The sequence below is a fragment of the Schistocerca nitens genome, chromosome 1 (assembly GCF_023898315.1).
Source record: "Schistocerca nitens isolate TAMUIC-IGC-003100 chromosome 1, iqSchNite1.1, whole genome shotgun sequence".
NCBI lineage: Eukaryota > Metazoa > Arthropoda > Insecta > Orthoptera > Acrididae > Schistocerca > Schistocerca nitens.
Window position 1 is genome coordinate 691,900,901 of NC_064614.1, and position 18,873 is coordinate 691,919,773.

The window sequence follows — 18,873 nt, forward strand, 5'->3', positions numbered from 1 at the left end:
AGCATAAAAAAAAAGAAATTTCACAAGAGAACAAGAGTAGGTTAGCCAGTCCCTCCCCTCCATCCTCTTCTCCTACTAATGTAACTTTTATTACTACATCTGTATAATATTCATCACAAAATATGGATTTCTGTTAAATTGTAGCTTACTATACAGCAATATTTCTCTCACATTAGAGAATTTTATTCTTGGAGTGATCTATTTCATTTTTTCTTATATAATGGTAGATATTCATTTAACTTTTTCATTGATAAATTACCAGAACAAAGTAAACTAACTCACCTAAGCTACACCACTACTTCATGATACTGCTATACTGAAATGAATAAAATTGTTGAACATAAGAAAATACAGTCTTTTTTATAACAACGTTTTAAGCATGAAAATATTAGATAAGGAAAGAGAAAGGAAAAGTCTGCTAAATATTGTTGGCAAACTAAAATGCATTAGAAAAAAAATTACTAGATAATACTGATGAATGTAAATACACTCCTGGAAATGGAAAAAAGAACACATTCACACAGGTGTGTCAGACCCACCATACTTGCTCCGGACACTGCGAGAGGGCTGTACAAGCAATGATCACACGCACGGCACAGCGGACACACCAGGAACCGCGGTGTTGGCCGTCGAATGGCGCTAGCTGCGCATCATTTGTGCACCACCGCCGTCAGTGTCAGCCAGTTTGCCGTGGCATACAGAGCTCCATCGCAGTCTTTAACACTGGTAGCATGCCGCGATAGCGTGGACGTGAACCGTATGTGCAGTTGACGGACTTTGAGCGAGGGCGTATAGTGGGCATGCGGGAGGCCGGGTGGACGTACCGCCGAATTGCTCAACACGTGGGGCGTGAGGTCTCCACAGTACATCGATGTTGTCGCCAGTGGTCGGCGGAAGGTGCACGTGCCCGTCAACCTGGGACCGGACCGCAGCGACGCACGGATGCACGCCAAGACTGTAGGATCCTACGCAGTGCCGTAGGGGACCGCACCGCCACTTCCCAGCAAATTAGGGACACTGTTGCTCCTGGGGTATCGGCGAGGACCATTCGCAACCGTCTCCATGAAGCTGGGCTACGGTCCCGCACACCGTTAGGCCGTCTTCCGCTCACGCCCCAACATCGTGCAGCCCGCCTCCAGTGGTGTCGCGACAGGCGTGAATGGAGGGACGAATGGAGACGTGTCGTCTTCAGCGATGAGAGTCGCTTCTGCCTTGGTGCCAATGATGGTCGTATGCGTGTTTGGCGCCGTGCACGTGACCGCCACAATCAGGACTGCATACGACCGAGGCACACAGGGCCAACACCTGGCATCATGGTGTGGGGAGCGATCTCCTACACTGGCCGTACACCACTGGTGATCATCGAGGGGACACTGAATAGTGCACGGTACATCCAAACCGTCATTGAACCCACCGTTCTACCATTCCTAGACCGGCAAGGGAACTTGCTGTTCCAACAGGACAATGCACGTCCGCATGTATCCCGTGCCACCCAACGTGCTCTAGAAGGTGTAAGTCAACTACCCTGGCCAGCAAGATCTCCGGATCTGTCCCCCATTGAGCATGTTTGGGACTGGATGAAGCGTCGTCTCACGCGGTCTGCACGTCCGGCACGAACGCTGGTCCAACTGAGGCGCCAGGTGGAAATGGCATGGCAAGCCGTTCCACAGGACTACATCCAGCATCTCTACGATCGTCTCCATGGGAGAATAGCAGCCTGCATTGCTGCGAAAGGTGGATATACACTGTACTAGTGCCGACATTGTGCATGCTCTGTTGCCTGTGTCTATGTGCCTGTGGTTCTGTCAGTGTGATCATGTGATGTATCTGACCCCAGGAATGTGTCAATAAAGTTTCCCCTTCCTGGGACAATGAATTCACGGTGTTCTTATTTCAATTTCCAGGAGTGTGTATAAGGTAAACAATGGATATGGGTGGAATGCAAACATGTGATTAAAATGTACTTCTTGTACTGTATTTTCTCAAAAGCTAGTGTTCTTTCACCACATTTACATTATCTTTTAATTTCATTGCATTTTACTCAGTCTATTATGACTTCTACAGGATTTGTTTTTTTATTCAGGTGATGAAACTGCAGAAAATTCAGGAAGATTGACTTCAGATGAGGAACGAGAATATGGAAAAATTCCCAAAAAGCTTTACATTGAATATCTAAAGGCCTGTGGGATTCTAGTGGGTGGAACTTATTTAATTCTCACTTTTTCTTGGCAGGGTCTAAGAATATATACAGACTACTGGTTAAGTGAGTGGAGTGAACAGGCAGATTCAGCTGTTGATAATTTTGAAAATCAGGTTTGTAAAACACACATGTACCTTAAAAACTACTGTTTTATTTTGATATATTGACTTAATGTAACACATGATTCTTTACATGATTAATTAGTTATGTAATAAGAGTTCATCAATCATTTCACAATGTATTTCTTGTAACTGGTTATGTGCATTTCACTTCTTCAATATTCATTGTTGTGGGATCTGTGTTTTACTTTACCTTATGTTAGTTTTTTGGTTATAGGCTTCCATAGCACACTACTTCCAAATTTATGCAGGGCTGTCCATATTGTCAATTGTGTTGTCGCTATCTTCCAATGCAATTGGGCAGTTGTCAGGCTCAAGAGCAAGAAGAATTTTGCATGAAGCAATGTTATTCAATATTCTCAAATGCCCACTTAAGTTTTTTGAAACAACTCCTGTTGGAAGAATAATAAACAGGTTCTCAACAGATACAAATGTCATTGATAAGGTAAGAAGTGAGACAGATCATAAAAGTTAGGCAGAAACATAATATTTTTATTCTTATAATAAAATAAGAATGTCAGTTGTAAATATTAAAGTTATGAAGAATAATCTATTAACTAAATGATAAATTCATTTTGTGGCTGTGGAAAAAAGAAATCAAAGTACAAATTTGAAGGTATGATCTTTTTTTCCTTATTTGATCCTTTGCTTTATACTGACTATGTTATTGTGACTCTCACTTATGCTGTATGTCTGTGAAAGACTCAGAATCACATAATGCTGTGCTTCGAATTTCATGTTGCACTATAGACTTCCTGTCACTAGTCAGCCATTCCTAATTCAGTGGTTTTTGTGGGTATTTAACCATAATAATACAGCTACCCAAGAACAGTAATATTCAAACCAGCCTTTGAGTTAATGACTCTTTTTAATTGCCAGATATAGTATTTTTTCAACCAGCCATAAACAGTTTCTCAGATGTCTTCTAAATCTGTGTTAAATTTGAAATAGTTTACCCTTGATGTCATAAGTTCATGATTTAAATGGCTCTGAGCACTATGGGACTCAACATCTGTGGTCATCAGTCCCCTAGAACTTAGAACTACTTAAACCTAACTAACCTAAGGACAACACAAACATCCATGCCCGAGGCAGGATTCAAACCTGCGACTGTAGCAGTCGCGCAGTTCCGGACTGAGCGCCTAGAACCGCTAGACCACCGCAGCTGGCGTCATAAGTTCATTCCCGCTGATTTAAGATCGAAGAAATTAGTTACATATGGGCACAAATTTTATATCATGAGTCAACTATATATGTAATTTCATAAGATATTTGTAAAAAACAGTCACTGTCTGTTGCAAATGCTGAAAGAGAGTCCTGAAAAGCAGTGCTTGGGTTCAAGTCCACAATCTACAGAACATGTGTTCCACAAAGAGCTGTTCCAGCCCTTGTTGTTGTCACAGGACAGAACAGCTGTAATTCCAATTGCATCCCATACACAGGAGAGCCTTTTACTTCAAACTCATAAGTAGTGATCTACAGTTGTTGGATGAAAATACGGAAACACCACAAGAAATGCATTGCGAGTGTCAGTCATGGTCAGAACAGTGTCCTGTGTAGTTGTGATTCTATTATGTCAGAGCTAAGTGAATTCAAACATGGGCAAATTGTTGGTGCTTGTATGGGGGGTGATTCCATAACCAAGGTAGCTGATGTGTTTAGTGTTTCAAGAGGCACCATACTGAAGATTTATACTGAATATGGGGAAAGTGGGAAAAAATCATCTGCTAAGTCACAAAGCAGATGAAAGAGTTTGTCAAGTGATTGTGACAGACAGTTGTTGAGGAGGATTGTGATGAAAAATAAGAGGATGACAGCTGCAAAAGTCACTGCTGAACTGAATGTCACACTCATGAACTCTGTCAATCTGTAATCTTACCCTCCTACGCATCACTATTAAAATTCTCTGTATTTGTACAGATTTTGAAAGCTTCGAGAGGTGTAAGATGTACAAGAGGAAAACTTATTACTTATCTTGATTTTTCTCTTCTTATTGTTGGCTCTATTTCTTGTTGTGTGTAGGGGTACATTCTTGAGGCTGTAATTTTTATAACATTGCGGTTCTTGAAGACGAAATAACTGATAAAGATTTGTCTGTTGCTATGAACATCTTTTTATTTTATCCCATTCTTTTATATCATACCGACTTTACAATTCCACTTCTATCTATCACACCACAAATTACATTGTTAGAAACACAATCAAAAATGCAGAGGTATGCCCACCACTATTTACATACTGCCATACTCAGCTCGTGGTCTTGCGGTACCGTTCTCGCTTCCCACGCACGGGGTCCCGGGTTCGATTCCCGGTGGGGCCAGGAATTTTCTCTGCCTCGTGATGACTGGATGTTGTGTGTCTTTCATCATCATTTCATACCCATCGACGCGCAAGTCGCCGAAGTGGCGTCAACTCGAAAGACTTGCACCAGGCGAACGGTCTACCCAACGGGAGGCCCTAGCCACACGGCATTTCCATTTCTGCCATACTCACAATTTTCAAAGTGTTTACAAAGCAAAAGAGTTTACAAAAGAATCTTTACTAATTTATATCATTATTTTATAAATGAGTTAAGAATTCAATTTAATAATTAGCATTAGATTGTGCAATTAATAATATGAATTTTAAGTATACCAGAAATTTTGTAATTTCAAATATTTTTAACAGAAGAGTAATTTTAACTGTTAGTACACATTGATTGTAACACATTGATTTCTTTTTATATGTTTTATCCTGAAATGTAATACATTGTTTACAAAATCATGTGAAGTTCACTCAGTTAAACAGCCGAGAATGTTCACCTATACAAGAATCAAGAGTATACATGGTATCGGTTATTTCTACAGAGAAAAAGGCAATGTTAGGGGGCGGGGGGGAGGGGGGGGCGACCCATTACAAATGCCCCATAAGCTGGGAATCACAGGGTGAGCTGGAATTCTGAAACCACTCATCAGTGATGTAAATGCCCGCAGGAAAATGTGCCGAAGCCATAAAACCCAGACTACGGAGCAATGGAAGAAAGCCTTCTGGTCAGATGAGTATTTTTGCACACTATTTCAAACTTCTGGCCGAGTTTATGTCCCAGGATTGAAACATGGAAGGGGTTCAGTGATTATTTGAGTAGCCATATTGTGGTATTCCATTGGCTCCCTGGGTACTCTGCAAGGTCACATTACTGCCAAAGATTATGACGTAATATAATAGTTATAAAATTTAATATATTTTGGTTGATCATGGTATTAGTGATGCTGTGTTCAAAGATGACAGGGCCCCTGCTCACACAGCTCATTACCTCCAGGACTGGTTTTGTGAGGGTTTCTCCTTCATCGTTATCTGAACTTGCCACTATTGTGCAGGATGAATGGTATAAGATTCTCTTGCAAACCATGTATTTATCCATTTCAAGATGACTGGAAGCTGTTTTGAATGTCAATGGTTTTCCTACACCATGTTAGGCATGGTAATGTGTTGAATTCTTGGTGTTTCCATAATACTGTCCACACCTCGTATCATGATTGTGTTAGACACATAGATTTTGGAGGGATCTTAAAATCCCTTCATCTGCCGAAGATAAAAATTCGTTATAACAGAAGGAATGATGTAGAATTTTACATTTTGATTCCAGAATTCATAAATAATTTCTCTACTTTCTTTTCAGCAAAATTTCTTTCATCTACTCAGAAGAAATATCTGTTATTTCTACCAGTTCTGAAGTACTTATAAAAATACACATTCTGTTTTTTTCCCCTGATTTTTAGGTTATGTTGTGCATGTAATTCAACTATGACTCCTTCAAAACACTCTGCTTTGACTGAGGGTGCTGTGTGAAGCAAACAGGGAGGACTTTTCTGTACTATTTGGTTTTTTAAATCGGAACAAACCTACTGTTTACATTTCTTTTGAAGAGACTGGCTTTTGTAACTGTGACTTGGTTCTTTAAAATGCTGCACAACCAACTTTCCTGTTTCACTTTGTCTTGTTTCTTATTAAAATTTTGACATTTCAAAATCTGCTTATGACACACAGAAAGGACAGAGAAGATTAATAGCATGTCTACCTTGAATGTGAGAAAAAGTCATCAAATTTATCAATTATACTCTATTGGCTCTCCAAACTTGTATAATATATATTATAACTATTTTTATCAGATGAGATTATGGTGGATTTTCCAGTAGTTTATTGTTTCTATGTGACCTAGTGATTTTTATTGTCCGATGATATAGTGGAGTTTCCAGTACCTTATTGCTTCCATGTGATCTAGTGATTTTTATGACTTCTTTAACAGTTGAGTTGGAAAAACTGAGATCAATAGGTTCAATAAGCAAAGCTTATTCAAGGAACTGAACACAATTTTGCTTACACAGTTAACCTGTTATATAACGATCCAAATTCCCTTTGATCTGTTCTTGGAATTCTCTCTCTCTCTCTCTCTCTCACTCTCTCTCTCTCTCTCTCTCTCTCCCTCCCTCCCTACCTCTATCCCTCCCTCCCTCCCTCCCTCCCTCTATCCCTCCCTCCTCCCTCCCCTTCTCCTTCCCTCATCTCTCCCCCTCTCTCTTTATTGCATTTAGCAAATTATTTTTGGTTTTTTGGTAACATAATAAAGTATATTGCAATATTGCCTGTAGTGCATCTGTAAACCTTTCTCCTGGCTTCCACTGTAATGGTCTGTGAGCCTCTGTGAAAGAACACTGAATTGATAGTGTTGTAGGAACATTTTTAGGAAATAATTTAATTTCCTACTTTATTGTCACAGTAAAAAAATTGAGTAATTAATAAAAGTCTGTAGCCCAAGATTCAATGGACACAGAGATTTAATTCTTGTCATAACTGTTAAAGGAGAACCACAAAAAAACAAGATGCTAAAGGTCAAATGCAGGTATTTCACTCAAGTTAACATTAACAATATTTCAAGAAAGGAATTTTCACTCTGCAGTGGAGTGTGTGCTGATATGAAACTTCCTGGCAGATTAAAACTATGTGCTGGACTGAGACACGAAGTCAGGACCTTTGCCTTTTATGGGCAACTGCTCTATCAATTGTGCTACCAAGCATGACTCACGACCTCTCCTCAAAGCTTTGCTTGTGTAAGTACCTCATCTCCTACCTTCCACACTTCATAGAAGCTCTCCTGCAAAACTTGCAGAACTAGCACTCCTGGAAGAAAGGAGGTTGCAGAGATATGGCTTAGGAGATGGGAGGTAGCAGATGAGATACTGGCAGAAGTAAAGCTGTTGAGGAAGAGTCATGAGTCATGTTTGGGTAGCTCAGTTGGATGAGCACTTGCCTACAAAAGGCAAAGGTCCCAACATTACATCTCGATCCAGCACACAGTTTCAATCTGCCAAGAAGTTCCATATCAGCACACACTCCACTGCAAAGTCCTAGGCTGTGGCTAAGCCATATCTCTGCAATATCCTTTCTTTCAGAAGGGCTAGTCTTGCAAATTTAACAATATAGCTTCTCTGAAATTTCGAAGATACTGGCAGAAGTAAAGCTGTGAGGATGGGTTGTGAGTCATGCTCAGATAGCTCGGGTGATATAGCACTTGCTTGCAAAAGGCAAAGTTCTTGAGTTCCAGTCTTGGGCCATCACATACTTTTAATCTGCCAGAAAGTTTCATTAACCATCTTAATGGATTACTAGTAGTATGAAAATGGTAGACTGTTACTCATCACACACAGGAAGCATTGAGTGGCGGAAGGGCACAGTGAAAAATACTGCTAAATATTATTCAGCTGTTGGACTAAGTCCTTCATCAGATGTAGACACAAAACTCACAACATGGTCACTGTTGTCTCTGGGAACTAAGGCCCGAATGTGACTGCATCACCGGCCGCTGGTGGCCGAGCGGTTCTGGCGCTACAGTCTGGAACCGCGCGACCGCTACGGTCGCAGGTTCGAATCCTGCCTCGGGCATGGATGTGTGTGTTGTCCTTAGGTTAGTTAGGTTTAAGTGGTTCTAAGTTCTAGGGGACTTATGACCTCAGCAGTTGAGTCCCATAGTGCTCAGAGCCATTTGAACCATTTGTGACTGCATCAGAGGTGTGTCTTTGTTAGGTTAAGTAGTCAGGGTACAGAAGAGTTATGAGGGTGAGGATGAGGAGAGAAGGCAAAAAGTATTGGTGAAGGAAATTCCCAGCGGCACAAAGGGGAGAGGACAAAGTAGAGAATGGGGGAAAAGACTCTGCAAACAAATTGTAGGTATAGAAGGCTTGTATAGGGCTGGAGTGGGAGTAGGAAGGGGACAGCAGAGGTTGCGGATGTGGCAGATTAGAGGAATGAAAGATATTGCAGGGAGGGTTTCCACATGCACAAATCAGAAAAGCTGGTGTTAGCAGAAAGAATACAGGTGATGCAGGCTGTGCAGCAGTCACTGAAATCAAGCACATCATGTTGAGCAGCATGGTCAGCAACTGGGTGTATCAGTTTTTGGCCATAGTTTGATGGTTGCCATTCACATGGACAGATAGCTTACTAGTGATCACGGCCAGATAGAACGGAGCACTGTGGTTGCTGCAGAGTTGGTAGATCACATGTCTGCTTTCACAGGTGGCCCTGCCTTTGTGTGAATAGGGATTGACTCTGACATGACTGGAACAGATGATAGTAGGAGGACATATGGAGCAGCTCTTGCATCTAGCATTTTTACAGGGATGCGAGCCATGGGCCAAAGAGTTTGGAGGAAGGGTAGAATAGGGATGGACAAAGATATTATAAGGATATATGTAGGTGGGATGAGCAGAGGAATACCACTGTTGCAGGGATAAGGAGGATATTTCTGATGTCATGGTAAGATGACAAGTAGTCAAGTCACTGGTGGAGAACAGATACAGTTGCTCCAGTGCTGGGTGGTAATGAGCCACAAGATTGTTGGTGGTTGGTAGGTATGATGTAGGTGCAGGAGCAAATTTAGCTATTTGCTTCCCCTAGACAGAGAAGAATACTTCCACTGATTTCTTTTACATAATTGTACAACCTAGTAACTTATATTTGTGCATAACTGAATACTATGACTGTTCCTGCTCATAATAATAATAATAATAATAATAATAATAATAATAATAATAAATACATGCATATTGAACTCACCAAACCCAAGTTAGGCAAAGCTGTTTACAGCATACTTTTTTTGTAGCCAGTTTGTCAATCTCATCTTCATAGTACTCGTATAGATGCTATAGTATTCAGAATTCATGGAGAGGATGCCAATACTATTGACTGAATGCTCTAATGTGGATGACTGCAAATAATCCTTGGGTCTTTTGAGGAGTGAGAAAGAGCACTGGGTCAAACAGTTGGTTGCAGTGGTTGATAAAAATATTCTTAGGGGAATCTCCAATTTAGGAAACAGTCTGTGAACATGTTTTTTCATGCAACATGCTGTACAAAGTACTTAGGGAGGAGGTTTTCATTTTGTTACTTTTCAGATATACTTTGAAATAAATAACCTCATCACTCAAAAATTCTTCCAAGTCATCTTTTTAATGCTGTTGCACCTTTGTAGCACATTTCAGTAGTTCAGTTTTGTCTCACCCAGAAAAAATGCTTAGGAACTCAAAATTGCTATAAAACTTTCAGTATTTTTTTTTTCTTTTCTCAAATTCAGATCTCAATCTGTCTATAATAAACAAAAATGTATTCACCCAAAAATCTTCCTTCCCTTCAAAAGTTTTATCAAGTTTGGCTATTTTGTTTATTTTTCTCTTATTGATGCAAGATTTTTCATTTGTGTTGTCCACAGATTGATTCTGTCAAACATATTCAAATAAACAATCACACAATTTTATTACAGTATTGGTTTGCTGTATGCCACATATGGATTGGAAGAATGTCTCTTTATTACGGTATCCATATCAACCCTTTGCAATGATTTATTTGTACATCAAATCTCTTAAATATCACTGGCCAAAAATTTGTCAGTATCACAGATTTCAGACACTGCATACTGTTCAGCATTCCAGTCACCATGCATCTTAAGTGAAGAGCCTTTTAAGTTTCATCATCCTGAATAACCTTGAAAGCTGATATTTTTAACCAGTTAACACTAAGACTATAATAGGCATCATACACCCTGCCCAACATTTTTGTAGAGGTCATTTTACAGAGACTGAACTATTTAATTTTGACTGTAAAATATTCCAACAGCTCATCAAAGCAGAGAATAACATGTAAATTTGTTGCAACAAACAGAAACATGAAGCTGGCCGACCGGAGTGGCCGTGCAGTTCGAGGTGCTACACTCTGCGACCGCTACGGTCGCAGGTTTGAATCCTGCCTCGGGCATGGATGTGTGTTTGATGTCCTTAGGTTAGTTAGATTTAATTAGTTCTAAGTTCTAGGCGACTGATGACCTCAGAAGTTAAGTCGCATAGTGCTCAGAGCCATTTGAACCATGAAGCTGTTTGAGGAACACTCTGCTGCACTTGATCTTACTAAGTTAAAGGTGTGAGCTGCACATGGAGGTTACAAAGCAAAAGGGTTAATTTGGATAATTCTAGCTTGTAAACCAGAGTAAGTACCACCATATTGCTTCCATTGTCATGTGACTGACTACCGCATAAGTGAATGTCCAAATCATATTTACTTATTAAAATTTATTAATGAATCCACTAATTCTTCTGTTTTGTGCCCTGAATTTAGAACAAAACAGATAAACATTTCAACAGGAAATATATCTTTTGATAAATACCTTATAACAAAAGATGGCTTATCTACATGTGTAAAAATCAGAGGTGGTGTCTAATATTGTGGAAAAATATTTAGTTTCCCTCAGTTAATCTACAATATACTTCACCATCCTATGTGCCAGAATTTATATAATCTTCACATGTTTGAAAAGAAAGATGTGATATACTCCCTTTTCCTTTGTTTCCATAAAGTTCTCCATGTTTAGCTACAAAAGGATTGAATTCTGCTACTAGTTATAGTCTCATCTTCTTACCATATCCATTTATCATCCAGTCACAGGATCATCAGAAACTAAATCACTGTCACCATTATTGTTTTAAATATTCAATATTGTTCACCAAATTATTGTGCTTCATATTAGTACACTCTGAAGTGTCTAGACTTGAGCTCAAGCTAGCTGGTTGTTTATGATTTTTAAATAGCACATTGATTTTTGTACTCTTTCTCACAATTCCCTGTTTCTTTATTGCCTTATCTTTTGTGAGTTTCCAGTCCCAAGAACCTCTTACTTTTCTCCAACTGTCACTCATTTTAATTAATACTAAAATACAAATCACAAATAAATGCAGTCATCTGCACTTTTTACAGTTTCAAATTAAACTAAACTTTTAGTGAAGTGGCCAGTTGTCAGAATGAGTGGTGGTATTTTCTTTGAATATGAAGTCTGAATGGTCATTACTGAGTGCTAACAATGGCTGCTCGTATGACAGTGCCAATGGCATCTCCCATCACAAAGCTTAATTGTGAGCAATGACAGTTGCCTTCCTAACTTATGTCACTTGAGAAGGCTTGACACTGAATAAAGCAAATAATGGTCACACTGACCTGAAGTAATGTAATTACTAAAACAAAACCTGTCCTTTTTCCATTGCCTGACATGACTGATCATGAAATCTGGGCTGATTGTTGCCAGTTTTACAGTTTTATTCATATCCATTTCAAGTTCTCATTCTCTTCTCAAGACATGTGAATTAAAAAAAAAAAAAAAAAAAAAAAAAAAAAAAAAAAAAAAAAAAAACCCCTTTTACAGCTTACTTATAAGCCACCTCTTAAAATTCATTGCCCCTTGAAATCCACCACCCTAGACAGCTGCCTAGTCTGCCTAATCCTAAATATGCCTTTGTGTGAGGGGAGGTACTTATGTAACCATCCTTGAGGTGGAGGTTGACAACAAGGAAGGTAATATGCTGGATGCACATTTCATTTCACCCTTGGTCCAGATCCTAAAGATGTCATTTATGAATCTGAACCAGGTGAAAGGTTTGCAATTTTTGATGGCTGTGAAGGATTACTTTAAATGGCCAATGAGTAGGTAAGCACAGAATCGGAATCAGGTGAGAGGTTTGGAACCCTGGTTGACCGTAAAGGATTCCTCTAGATGGATCAAGAATAAGTTAGCATAGGATGGTGCAGGTGGGTGCCCATCTTGTCCAGAAACACATCTCTGACCCTTATCTCCCCTGTTTTCTACAAACCCACACCTACCCTATGTCCAATCACAAAGGAGCTCCCTCTTGTGACTCAGTATTATCCAGGTCTGGAGCAACTGAATCACATTTTCTGCCAATGTCCTTCCGACACTGGTATTCCACCACCTACCAAACCTACAAAATATGCTTTTCTGTCCCTACTCCACCCCTGCTCCCAAACCCCCTGCTCCATGGCTCATTCCCCTGAAAAAAAGCTGCATACATCAACTGGCCCATACATTGACTTACCACTACCCACTCCACTCCTGTCACAGACACCTCTTACCCAGTCCAAGGCAGGACCACCTGTAGAAGCAGCCATGTGACCTACCACCTTAGCTGCAACCATTGAGCCACATTATGCGTAGGCACTGAAACTAGTAACCTGTCTACTTGTGTGAATGGCCACTGTCAAACTGTATCCAAGGCAAATGAACCAACCAGTGATCAGCATGTCACCCAGCATGATGTATTTCATTTCAGTGACTGCTTTACAGATTGTGTCTTTCCACCAAAATCAAATTTTCTGAAATGTGTAGGTGGGAACTCTCCCGGCAACATATCCTTCTGTACCCCAACGGCCCTGCCATCATCCTTTGCTAGTCCCTGCTCCAACTCCAGCCATAAACATGCCTTCTATCTCACTAGTACACTCACATCATATTTCTTTCACTTTCTCCACTTCCTTCTCTCCTCTTGCCCCCCCCCCCCCCCTCTGCCACAGCACAGTCTCCTGATGCAGCATCTAGCAGCCACTATACTGCCTCATCACATCCCTGCACACTCCCATAGGAAGCACTAGCATCTTCCGCCAACCCTGTCCTGCTGTTCCTCCCCTTCACCACCCAATGTCTCTCTTGTACATCCACTTCCCATGGCAAAAAGATTGGTGTTCACTGTACATGCAGTTTGCAATGTTACGTTAGCACCCAGGGATGACAGTGGCAATTTGTGTGTGTGTTGTGCTTGTGTGAATGTTTTGTTGTCAATGTTTGATGAACAGGGTGAGGACCCCTAGTGACATTTTCGAAACGTGACAAAATATTTGAAACCTGTAATTTAAAAGGCAAGAAAAAGATTTTAAAAAGGCAATTACATGTTGACAAATTATTTTAATAAATAAAATGATATGGTACAAAATGAATTGTTTTCATTTTTGATAGTCCCTACCAAAAAGATCGGTTAATACCATAATAAATTTCTCTATCATAATCCTAGATGGTGTATGGCCATTTTTTCCTTCATACAGATTTATTAACATATGCAGGTGCATTGGGAATTTTGTATTGGTGATTAAATATTACTGGTAATCATAAACCACAAACAAATCTATATTTTATTTCTACAACTAATGACATTCTGCATTTGAATACTAGGAAAAGAACAACAAAATATTTTTTGATTTCTCTTTCTTAGGAATCTTGGCAAAAAATGAAGTAATAACAGTAGATTTTCTTTTCTTAAAATTTTTCTGAATGGTTTCCACCTCCCATTCTTTCACTCTTTCTTCTACTTTCATGATTTGTGCACCCTCAAACATACCTTGGGCCAGTTTTACTTTCTTCAATTTAGCTCAAGTTTGAGAGCAAAGTGCTTCTAGTGCCTCCTTAGTTGGTTTTATTTTCTTTTTTTCCGGAGCAGTCGGCTCTTATTCAATTGATTTTATTGTGTTATTCATTTTTTTAATCTCCTCTTCAAGACGCCATTGATATTGTTCCTCTTTCTGTTTTTTTTTCTAGTTCAAGTTTTCTTTTCCATTCTAATTCTTCCTCATAAGCAGCATAATTTGCATGTGTATGCTGTCCATACCTAATGAGCCATGTGGCAATGAGTGCAGAAAGTAAATGGGGTTATTGTTCCGAAGTACCCCTCATAGTCAAAACACTGTTTAAAAATCTTTTATGTCATCACTGCTGTGTCTTCTCCTAATGTGTGCTTTGTAATGGACTATCGTCTTTCTATGTTCACATTTCCATGGGACTAAGAGAAGCCTTAACAAGTTTCAAAACATTGGATACTTTAACTGTATGGATAAGGTTAGGTTAGGTTAGGTTAGTGTTGTTTAACGTCCGACAACGAGGTCATTAGAGACGGAGTGCAAGCTCGGGTTAGGGAAGGATGGGGAAGGAAATCGGCCATACCCTTTCAAAGGAACCATCTCGGCATTTGCCTGAAACGATTTAGGGAAATCACGGAAAACCTAAATCAGGATGGCTGGAGACGGGATTGAACCGTCGTCCTCCCGAATGCGAGTCCAGTGTGCTAACCACTGCGCCACCTCGCTCGGTCAGTGTATGGATAACAAGTCTCTTTTTGTCATGTGCTGCTAGCAGTAATTGTCAATAATTTTACTATCTAAAGCTGGCTCATCTTTTTCAAACTGTAGAACCTCTCACTCTTCTGATAAGTAATCTTGCTGAACCTTGAACTGCATCCTTTTTGCAACTGTAAACATGTCACTGCAGCTTCTGCTCTTTATTCTTTCTTTGTGGTCTAAAATTCTAAAATTATGCACTTCAAGAAAGAAAAAAAAAGTATCCTATGACTACAATATCAGTAAGTCACAGATGGAATCAGCAAACTTGTACAAATAGCTGCGTGTAACACTTTGTAGGGATATGAAATCTAATGATCACGAGGGCTCAGTCATGGGTAAAACAGGTAGTGCACTTCAGTTTATTGGGAGAATACTCACTGTCTACCAGGGAGACTGCTTACAGATCAGTCATGCAACCGACTCTAAGATATTATTCACGTGTGTGGACCACCCATACCAAATAGGACTAACAGGGGATATTGAATGTGTATAGAGCAGGGAAGCACAAATGGTCATGGGTTTGTTTGATCCATAAGAGAATGTCACAGAGATGCTGCAGGAACAGAACTGGCAGATTCTTGCAAACAGATGTAAACTATCCTGAGAAAGCCTGCTTATAAAGTTTCAAGAACCAGCTTTAAATGATGATTCTAGTTATGTACTACAACCCCCTATGTATCCCTGCCATAGGATTCAAGAGGACAAAATTAAATTACAGTGGAACTTTGATTTTAAGTTATCTAATTTTACATTTTTCATGATTATACACCATAAATTTGTAGCCCCTGTGAAAACCTCATAAGATCAATGCTAAAAATTCCCTGATTTTACCTTTATTCCTAGTAAGGTTTACCTCGATTCTAAGTTCTTATCTGACATCTCACTTGACTTTGTCCTGTTTTCTTCCTACTGACATTTTGGTGTGACTGGATGATTTATAAGTGGCACTAAAGACAGATGGTTCACACCATGGATGGTGGCAGAATTAAGGAAATATTTTAGGCCTTTGTAGTGAGGGGAGACATGAGAGAGAAAATGCTGACAAAATCCATGATTGGTGTTGCCAACGCAACTTGCAACCTTTAGCTTCATGACACTATTATGATATAACTACTGCTAGGTTGCAACAGTGATGGAAAAACAAGACAGTTGTCAGAAAATGTTCCAGACTGAGCCAATACGTGACAAAGGGGCCCTGCCAACAACTTAAGGGAATATTTTAGGCCTTTGTAGTGAGGGGAGACATGAGAGAGAAAATGCTGACAAAATCCATGATTGGTGTTGCCAACGCAACTTGCAACCTTTAGCTTCACGACACTATTATGATATAATTACTGCTGGGTTGCAACAGTGATGGAAAAACAAGACAGTTGTCAGAAAATGTTCCAGACTGAGCCAATACGTGACAAAGGGGCCCTGCCAACAACTTCTCTTGTGCCACTTATAACTCAGTCTCATCTTTTAGCATAGCCAGCGCAGTCACCATACCACACTAATACAAGTAAAATGAGCTCACCTAATGGATGTGTGATGAGAGGGAGTGGCCCTTCAATGACAGGAGTGCAGGCAAGGGTGAAAGCATTTTGTGAAGTGCTGGAAATATACTTTTTGCACAGATGGTGTGCTATGACAGAGGTGTCATGTGGAAATAGGACAAGGGTTTTATGATAGCAGGTTTTAAAGACTTTCATGTTAAAATCTGACACAATACAGTTGCAACAACTACATACACTACTCACACATATACCTTTCACCACACGCTGTAGATAGTAAAGACTGTCAGCAGTGACAGAGAGCATGAAGCAAAAGTGTAGCACCTGAGCTCTCTTTCAAATTTACATTTTACAGAGTGTATAGAAATTCACTGAGCTTACTTGTAATAAGCTTGTAACATGAGGTGAGGTAAACTCATTTTTTCATGTCTCTGTTTCTCTCATCAAGCCTAAAATAACACTTTAACAGTGGTGATCATATGGAATGCAGCTTGTACAAAAAATGTTAATCAATAACAGTAAAGGTGACAAAGTTTGTCATTAAGCAGATGTCTGCATTTATGCTTATGGTTTAACCACATAGTCACTGTGATGTTTTCGGTTTAATTCAACATGTTCATCAATTTTTCAATTTTTACTTTTTTTCTGGGTGAGCAAAGGATGATCTCTCAAAAATGTGTGCTTTGAACATATAATTTGTGGTCATAGCATGTCAGAAGATACCTTGATTACCTTCTATTCAGATACCAATTTCAATTTTTTGATGAATTTTTACTTGCTGTTACACATCTGTGATTTTTTAAGAACTGATGAAATTCATTGCCACAAATTATTGTGTACACATTGTTTTATACATTTAACTTCCTTCACAGAGACAGATTTTATACGAAGTAGTGGAGATTATTGCAATTTTTAATCATATATGCCAGTTACATGTGATTTTGCTTGTATTTTAGGGATTTTAACATTAAATACTGAATACCATCTCAGAGTTCCAAAAGCCTTGTGGCTGAAGGTCCTGAAGCAAGCCACCTTGTGGTTGTATGCCTCAAAAACTTGTAATTTGGAATGAATTCCTTGAAATTATCCCAACAAACAGGCCAGCCATCACTTAAATACTCAAAAGCCTTTACATAGACATTATGCATTGTCATGAAAGTTGCAAGTTCTGATATCTCCAGGTCTCACAGAAATCACTATCTAAAAGCCTAAACAGTTTTTTTATTGATGTTAGGTCTGTCTGATCCCCAGATAAGGCATTTATTTTGTAACAATTTGGCTTCAGAATGTGCCTCTTATAATTTCTTATTTAACGTTTCACTATATGTTTTGCTGAAAAAGGAAGTTCTTGGGTGGCACATTGTTATGTAACACTTACTCTGTGATCAAAATACAATGGTTGTTTGTAGTTCTTTTTTATTTTTTTATTGGTAAGTTCACCAAAATGCCATGTATAATATGATGAATGTGCTTCTTCCAACATAAGTTCCTGGAAGTATGGTGCCAGTCCATCGATTATTACTTATTAGGTATTTCATTTTCTTGGATGAAAAGTGAAAGATGTTCAGGAATACCATCAGGGGGCATCTTCTTAAAAACACTATGGATATAATTTGGTGAAACCACAAAGTAATTGGAAATCACTGATTCCATTGTCCAAATTAATTCAGCAGTGGTGGAACTATTCTTGGTACTTAACATCCATATTGCTGATGCATATACCGAACTTTAAGGCTGTGTCTGATCTGAAAGTTTTAAATATAATTGGTACGGTCCATATTTAATTTCAGAATCACACTTATGTTTTGTTGAAAGTGAGTGGTTAAAACTTGCCTGAAAACCTGCTGGCTCAAAATTAACAGAGCAAGAACACACAATGCAAAGTAGTTCACTGTCACTAACTTCCTTACCCCATGCAGAGACTGTACTTTTCAAACTATCTTCTTTTCAATCTCAAACAGTTTAATTTAAAAACTGAACAGAGTATCACAGCAGCAGTTTTATTACTACAGCAAAATTAAAATTTGGAACAAAAATAGAAGCAGTTGCAATACAGGCATATTAAACACTAATAACAGCTGTGCAAAATATATATGAAAAACACTCAAAAAATAAAAAGTAAACAATCTATCACAAATGTCGGAAGCCTCTCAGGTTAGATTTTATCTGCGTTAATCACAGAAACATTCCAGAAAGTTAAATGTACAAACATGAACACAGAAACTTGGAAACAAAAGAAAATCACTTATTTTCTTCCTAAAAGAGAAAAAAGGTTGAAAAAGCAGACAAAATTTTTAAAATGTGACAAAAAGGTGGCAACATTAAAAAAAAAAAGTATGACTAGGTGAGAAAGGTGACCAATTCCTCACCCTGGATGAAGCCTCAGTCTGACAGCTGAATAACATTTAGCAGCCATTCTCTTAGTGCCTGTCTGCCACTCAATGCGTTGCATATGTGGTGAGTAACAGTCTATCCTTTTCATACTGTTGTTAATCCATCCCAGATTTTCAATTGTTTGTAAATGCATTATGGTACTAAATGGAACAGACTGATCTACAGTCTATTAAAATAGAAGTACTGAACA

The 18,873-nt window shown here is 39.1% G+C and overlaps 1 protein-coding gene across 1 annotated transcript in view; it reads left to right on the plus strand.

Moving 5' to 3' along the window:
- Positions 1-18,873, plus strand: part of LOC126259407 (ATP-binding cassette sub-family C member Sur) — a 377,896-nt gene that overhangs the window by 256,060 nt on the left and 102,963 nt on the right. Inside the window, exons 18-19 of the mRNA XM_049956187.1 lie at positions 2,084-2,313; positions 2,537-2,764. Of these exons, the coding sequence (XP_049812144.1) occupies positions 2,084-2,313; positions 2,537-2,764 (458 nt within the window). The remainder of the gene's footprint in view (positions 1-2,083; positions 2,314-2,536; positions 2,765-18,873) is intronic.